The 8,258-nt window shown below is 32.6% G+C and overlaps 1 protein-coding gene across 1 annotated transcript; it reads left to right on the top strand.

Annotated features, from left to right (window-relative positions):
* The first annotated feature begins 369 nt into the window (after window positions 1-369).
* On the top strand, window positions 370-7,457 carry LOC21389595 (putative esterase YitV). Its single transcript, XM_024173495.1, is given in 14 exon segments — window positions 370-619; window positions 717-793; window positions 1,227-1,307; window positions 3,863-3,994; window positions 4,108-4,194; window positions 4,858-4,911; window positions 5,040-5,130; window positions 5,266-5,296; window positions 5,298-5,334; window positions 5,590-5,648; window positions 5,910-5,973; window positions 6,564-6,657; window positions 7,039-7,134; window positions 7,369-7,457. Coding segments are annotated over 14 exon segments (1,242 nt in total).
* The last annotated feature ends 801 nt before the right edge of the window (window positions 7,458-8,258 follow it).

The raw sequence follows: 8,258 nt of genomic DNA, 5'->3' as shown, positions 1-8,258 counted from the left end.
TTATAAAAATCTAAAATTAAAAATTCGAATAAGTTAAATGAGGAAGGCCAACTTCATACTATAATAAACTTCACGTTTTCTTCACTAACTCGCTCGGTATCTCCACTTGATTGGTTTAAGTGTATATATCTATATTATACATATTTATAATAATATATAATATATCTTGTCAAAGAAAAGCAACAAAATTATAAAACAGTATCAGCGATACTTGGATCTCCTTCGTGGTTTTCTATCAGTCTTTTGTAAGGAACCAAAAACTGAGAAACATATGGTTCACGGAATCGCGTTATCCGTATATTATTGGTTTAAAGTTAGAAATAGAGAACCGAAAAATAAAGTAGAAAATCTCTATTGCAGAGAAAGAAAATGGCACTGTCTTTTCTCTGCAGCATGGTCCTCGCATTCTCATCCTTACCATCGTTGAACACCGGCATAAAGCATGATACGGATCGGTCAGGTCCCACACGTACGCCGATATGTCTCCGGCACTTGTCTTCTTCCACAGCTTATTACCGGCCAAACCCGGTTCCGGTTAACGGTGAGAAGAGATCCGTTAAAGTCGAGAAGCTTCGCAATGAATTTATCGAAGTTTTGTGTAGCCGGCGATCTGCCGAAGGTAAAATTCTAAAAATCTTGATTTTTGTTTTGTTTGAGGATTTTTGATAAGATTGAAATGTTTGATTTATTGTTTCATCTCTATTATCTCTTTTCAGTTCCCTTATCCATTAAGCCAGCAAAACCACCGACGAATCCTCAGTGTCAGGAGGCCGTATCACCTCAGTTCCGTGAGGTTCAGATTTCATTCCAATATTATGCACTTTTGTGTTTTTATCTTATAATCTTTATAAACTATACATTTATTTTTGAGAAATAGTAGAAAATATACCAATATAAAAAGTTTAAGAAAGTATATAGGCTAATTTTTAGTTATAGAAATTAATAGGTCATAACTTGTTAAGTTATGGTTTATAACCAGATAAGTTATAGATAAACTTATCAAGTTATAGTTTATAGTCAGACAAGTTATGGACAATTATAAACAATAACTTGTCAAATTATGGTTCATAAACAGACTAATTATGGATGAAACAGTAATTTAACCTATTTATTAACTTATGTAAACTATTGACCTATTAATTTTAATTCATCTTAAATCTTGACCTATTTACCTCTTTCTCCCTTTATTTTTTATTTGTAATTTTCTTGGCCGGCCTTCAACTTAGACTAGGGCGTCCAGTCCAAAGACAAACGTTGAGAATTTGGAGGAATTACTGCAAGAGGAAAATCTCCACTTGACTACCGAGGTAATCTGTCCACTTTACTTAAATAACGGATTTATAAAACTAAATGAAGTAAATGGTTCATTTAGGAAAACATTTTTTTAGGTAAATTTTCTTTTATGAATGATAAAATAAATTCACATAAATAAATTTTTTTTATCATGTAAGTTATTTTTTATCTGTCTTAAATGAATTACTTACATAATAAATAATTCATTTACCACGTAAAGCGCTATTTACTTCAAATAATTTTAAAATATATTATATATTTCATTTAATTTTAAAAATCTTCTATTTACTACATCTTCCTCTTTTTATTCCATCATTCTCTTTACTTGTATGCTTTTAGAGTACTAGAGCGCAAGGGACCCTATTTTTTTTTTTTTTCAGACCACAAATATGTTATTCCATTTATCTCTTGTCTCATTCTCTAATACTATTTTGTTATTTTGTCATCTCATTTTTAATTTAAGAACTCACATAATAAATACTAAATACTAAAAATATTTAAAAAATTAAGTGAAATATTAAAATTTAATTAGAAAAATGAGGCCAACAAGTTTAAACATACCAACTCACGTAGCACTTCATGGGTTGTTATTTTTTAATGAGATAAATGCAAAACTACCCTTATAATAACCACCTTTCTAGCATTGACGTCTAAATAATGACTCTTTTATGACTGCCCCTTTTAGAGGACCTAGTTAATATACCATATTACCATCGATAATCTACCGAATGTCGCCATAAGGTGATCCCCGATCGGTGGTACTGGCCGCTGAAGAGGAATCTAGAAAATATTAGAGAAGAATTTCGTAGATTATTTTTTTGTTTTCAACAAAAAAAAAAACAACAAATTGTCACTGATTTGTCGGCGTCAACTAGATGTCAAAAAAGGGTTTAGTATATTATTTTTTATTTTCAATAAAAAATTACCAACCATATCCGCTTGCCAGTGTCGGTTGTGGGAGAAGAATATGGTAGATGCCGGAGAAGAATTTATCAGATTTTTTTTTTTTTTGTTTTCAATAAAAAATTATTGTCTGTCTTCAATCACTGATGCTAGTAGCCGGAGAGAAATCTGATAGGTTATGTTTTATAATCTACCAACTTATTTCTTATTTTTAGTTAAAAATTGACCGACCTTGGTAAGTGTGGCATAGAGAAATCTAGTAAATTATTTTTAATTATTATATTATTTTTATTTTTAATAAAAAATTACTAACCGTGTGATTTTAGAGGAATCTAAAACTACATTTGGTTCATGAATTAGAATCATATGATTAGAATTATTTTCGATTTACGTGTATTTTTTGGGAGATAAAATACTGTAACAAACCATGAACCAAACATCCTACAATATATTATTTTTATGAAAGAAACAACAAATACCAGATTATCAAATAATCCTCCAATCTCTAAAAAAAAGAAAAAAATTGTCCAAATTACTCTTATAAAAGTATACACAAGTTCCATAAATAAGCAACATACTATATATAAAAAAAAAAAAAAAAACGAACCAGATTCAATGACGATCTCAATATCAATCGATCCAAACAAAACCTTATCTTAACTAAACAATTAACTAAAAACTAACAAAACAAGATCTTAAAATCACAATATCTCCAAACGCAATGTGATCTGTCATCTGCGACGAACGAGATCCACTGACAAACGATGACGACAGATCCTCCACTGTTAGATCTGCTCACCATGATGAGATCTTCATTCTCACCGTGACTCTTCCGACAAGATCGTGCAGAGCTGCAACTCGTCAATGGAGATTGCTCATGGTGTGCGTCACAGAATCTAGAAAAAGCATGACAACTCAGAGGAGTTGCAGATCTCCATCAAAGCTCATATCGTGCTTTACTTCCTGTTCGTTACGCTCAAATCACGGCCGCAGAGGTTTGGACGCAGGAGATCGATCTCTGTCCACATGGTTATGAGATCTTTGCCTGCACATCACCTCGGCCTAGAGCTGTAAATTTAGGCGGGGTCAAACCTCGGCCTAGAGCTGTAAATTTAGGTGAGGTCAAACGGACTGTCTAAAACTCACCACTATTGATCCACTCTGTCCGATACTACCCAAATGCTCTTTTTTTTAAAGATTTTTATTTTTAAATAATACCTTAAAAAGTTTAAAATCGAGTCAGATTGAGCGTCCCTCTCTCATTTAGGGCCGGTCAAATCCAAAATTTTCATTTGCCAGGCCAGCGGCACGAACTTTTATCCCTACCTCCGCCTGATCAGCTATTGTCACCAGAGCACATAGGCGTGACACCCTCGGCAGATCGCCGTCACGGAGGTTGGTCACTTGGTCTTTTAAATTGGATGGTCAAACTACAAAAGGGACCGTTCCGAAATGAAATGACAAAGATAGCAGGACAATTTTGATTACACGTTATTTTAAAGGATCAATCTCAGCATTTTCTCTTTTTTCCACTAACAGATGTCTTTTAATTGTAATTGAGTTAGACCAGTTAATTTTAAACACCTACAAATAACAACTCTGCTAGGTCCGTTGGGAATAAAAAAAAAATCGAGACATATATATTCTGATCTTTGGCAAGCCATAGGCAGGAGAGCAAGGACGATTGCCAGTATTGATTATAAGCATGAAGAACAAGTACAAACACGAAACAAGGCCTGCGGTTGTTTTCCTCCATGGTACTGGCCAATGTAAAGAGTCGTTAAGACACTTACTTGAGGTAGGTATACGGCCTTTCCAAACTTTCTCTACACATTTTTTCTTCGGGAAAAAAACTTCCATTTTTAATTATTTCATAGTGAATCATTTAAGGTCTTGTTTTTCTTATTTGAGTCGTATGCTTCGAGAGGATATGTATCTATTGCCGTTGATTCCCGCTACCATGGTGAACGTGGCCACAACAGTAGCACCTACCAAGATGTTTGTACTTATTCCCATATTCTCTTTAGTTGTGCAATTTTTGTTTTGATTTCTGTGAATCCAGACTAAACATTAAGGTCTTCTTCGCTTTGCGAATTCAAGTTTTGAATTCGAGTTGAGATGTGATATTTTTTGAGAGTTTTTAACTGTGGTAGAAAAAGTTAAATATGATATTTTCTGTGAGTTTTTAACTGTAAAAATCTAAAACTAAAAACTCGAATCGATAAAATAAAGAAGGTCTAAATGAACTAGCTAAGGCCTAGGGACACTCTTAAGAGTAAATAGTCAATTAGATCATCCTGAATTCACATATTTTCATGAGATGCATATGGGGGACCTTCCCAAGTGAGCTGTGAAAAAGATCTGATCATATATATATATATATATATATATATATATATATATATATTAGTTAGAGTCATGGGGAATTCTTTAGAATGGGATGACCACATTATAGACAATGATGGGTTCATGCATCATATACAACCCTGGGTGTGTGACGTACTACAAATGGTCCTATGAAGCCCCTATAGTGGGAGCATCCTAACGAAGAATTCCTTTAAATTGCATATTGGAAGATTAATCGGTCAAAATAACCACGAGCGTCTACAATATTATAGGTAATTATCGATCATGAGATATTCTTTTTGTTTTCAACTGTAGGCTCTTATATCATCATGGAAAAGAGGTGATACCATGCCATTCATATTTGATACGGTAACCTCCATTCATTTTAATCTGTTGTGGATGAGATGGTACTTTATTCCTAGCCTTTACACTTAATATTATTATTATTATTATTTTATGATTTTGGTTCCGAGAGGCATAAAGTTTAATCATTGCAGGTCTGGGACTTGATCAAACTGGCAGATTATTTAACAGAAAGGAAGGACCTAGACCCTACTAGAATAGGAATCACTGGCATATCACTTGGAGGTTTGTTGATTGAACAGATTTTGATGTTCTACGAATTAAAATATATATAACCCGAAAGTCATAATTCTTTTTTTATTTACCTATATTATTAAAAATTGAAAATAGAAAAATAAAAATATTGCAATTGCAACACAGGTATGCATGCATGGTTTGCTGCTTTTGCTGACGCGCTATTCTGTGGCTGTCCCCATAATTGGGGTTCAGGTAACTAGTCCTTGTCCATAATGTTTACTTTGTATAAATTTGGCAATTTTTACGAAAGGACAGGCTTTTTTATCCCGCCAATAAGTAACCGGTTAATTCAATAAGGTATTATGTTAAAAATTTTAATCTAACAATTAAACCGTGTTACTTACTGATAGGATAAAAAATCTACCATACGATAAATATTACCAAATTTATCTATAGATTTATTGACATAAAACTAAGTCAATACTAATTCAATATATATGACTATAGGGTTTTCGATGGGCAGTAGACAATGACAAGTGGCAGGCTCGAGTTGACAGTATAAAGCCCGTTTTTGGGGGTAATTAATAATTAGATCAATTTAGAGACAACTAGTGTTTAATTTTGGTTAATGCAAATTAAGCTGCATGTTTTTGTTCCTCTAACTTTATCTCTTTCTTTTCAGGATGAAAGTGGAGTTCATATGTATCTTGCCATTAGAAATTTAGAATATTATTATTCGACTTACATCATCTGTGTGCTGGATTTATTATTGTAATAAACGTGAAAAAAGACTCATATTGATTTCTCCCACTATTTTATTTTATTTATTTGTTTTTGGGTGCACGAAAAGATTTAGGGAAGAGTGTAATTGATAAAGAAGTGGTGAGGAAGGTAATTAATAAGTACTACACTATTTAGATGCGTACTTAGAGCATTTTTAATATGGTAGGTTATACTTGATGTGTTAATTACAAATTTAATATTTAAATATAAAAAATACTTTATAATATAACGTTATTTATTGTGTTAAATTTATCATATATTATACTTTATGATAAATTTCTCACAAAATATAGTATATGAAAAATTTAATATTTGATTGTTATTGATTAAAATGTGTACTTATTCGTGTAATTATTATAATTTTTACATTTTCTAATTATTTTAAAAATAAAAGTTTACTTTTATAATTTTTAAAACTTAATGATTATAAAAATAAATAAATTTAATATTTCAAATAGTATTATACATTAAAAAAAATAAAAATAACATATCATATCATACTTTTTAATGTTAACTAGCATTAACATTTACATTAAAGACTTTTAATCTGCAATTATATCGCTGTCCTATAACTGAGAAATTAATAGTGTCCTTGAACACGAATTTACAACATTAGCATATATACGATTACTACATCTATTGCAATTTTCGAGTCTAGTATAATCGTAGCCTATTTAATTTCTTAATTATCTGAACAGGTTTGGGATAGGATTGCTCCGGGTCTAGCATCTCATTTTGATTCTCCTTACACTGTTCCCGCTATTGCACCTCGTCCTCTCTTGATTTTAAATGGTAAATTAAACTCTTTCTTGCACTCACTTTAATTTCCAACTACAATATACTTCATAGTAAAGTTCCAGCTCCTTTGCTTCTAGATTCTGATTTTGAGTCTAGAATAGCGTTTTTCTTGATAACAAGCTACCTACCGCAACCGGCGAAACCGAGTAGTGCTCATGCCAATTGCTGCCTTTTTTTTGCCCGTATAATCTTCATACGTGTTTAAGCATTGAAAAATGCTTAGGGGCACCACCGGCCCCACTAATAGAAGATGGGTCTCATGAGTTTCATATTGTGAGACTCGTATTTATTAGTGGGTGGTGTTCGTGGTTGATGCTGAACACCACGGTGTTCAGTAGCATTGTTTCATTATATTGATTTCAAAATATTACACAGGTGCAGAAGATCCCAGATGTCCACTGCCTGGTTTAGAGGTTCCCATTTCAAGGGCACATCATAACTACAAAATTGCGCACCATTTAAACAATTTCAAGTTATGAAATTTGAACTAGCTGCTTAAACTTGAAAAAAAAAAAAATGAAAAATATTCAATTCCATATTATGCTATTTTCGCAATGTGTATGAGATTAGAAAGACATAAAACAGGGAGAATATGCATGAATGATTATTCAATGGAGTACTCGTATTTATCAAATATGAACCTTTCGGAAATTAATCTTGTCATGGAAATATTATCGTTTAATATTCTTTACTTTTTCAATGCCCAGTTTGTTGCGGAACCCGGAATTGGCCACCAGTTGACCTCGCTGATGGTAAAAGAAGCTAGCGACTGGTTTGATAAGTTTCTCATTTGATGATGTAAAGAACTAAAACTAAACTGGAAAGAATCTTTGAATGAGAGAAAATGGAAATTCTCATTAATGAATGATTACAGAGGATTAGCCTAAATAGCTGCCTAGCTGCTTATTCAGAAGAGTAACTAACTTCTAACAAACCTACTCAAGTGGTTACAATTAGTTACAGATGGTTAAACTAATCTCTAAGCTAACAAACTAATCTGCACTAATATTTACAGACTTTGTATTCTCAGCTTCCTTTTCATTCCTAACAGACCCCCTCAAACTTATAGTACGAATCTTCTACTCTAAGTTTGTGCCTCATTAATCCAAAAACTGAGCTCGAAATGGCCTTGGTGAAAATGTCTGCAAGCTGATCCATTGCAGGAACATGCCGAACTTCAATTTGCCTCCTTGTTACCTTTTCACGCACAAAGAATTAATCTAGTTCTATATGCTTTGTACGAGCATGTAAAACAGGATTGGCAGCTAAGTGAACTCTTCTCGAGTTATCACACCAAATTACTGGTGTTTTTTGTGTTAGACAATAATATGGATAATATAGAGAAAGAACATTATGGGGCTGTTTGATTCCGTTTTCATTTCTGTTTTTCACGTTTTCTAAGAACCAAAAATTGAAATGCTCTGAGAAAGCCGTTTGGTAGCATTTCTTGAAAAACAGAAAATGAAAACGTTTTTTCCTTTATTCTTAAAAACTCAACAAAACTGAAAACGATTAAAAATCGTTTTCAGTTTTCCATTTTCATTTTCTTAAAAACTCAATCAAAAAATCAACCACCCACAGTCTTCTCCGACAAC

Source organism: Morus notabilis, unplaced genomic scaffold (genome assembly GCF_000414095.1).
Source record: "Morus notabilis unplaced genomic scaffold, ASM41409v2 Scaffold183, whole genome shotgun sequence".
Lineage (NCBI taxonomy): Eukaryota > Viridiplantae > Streptophyta > Magnoliopsida > Rosales > Moraceae > Morus > Morus notabilis.
This window is presented reverse-complemented; position numbering and strand designations above follow the sequence as displayed.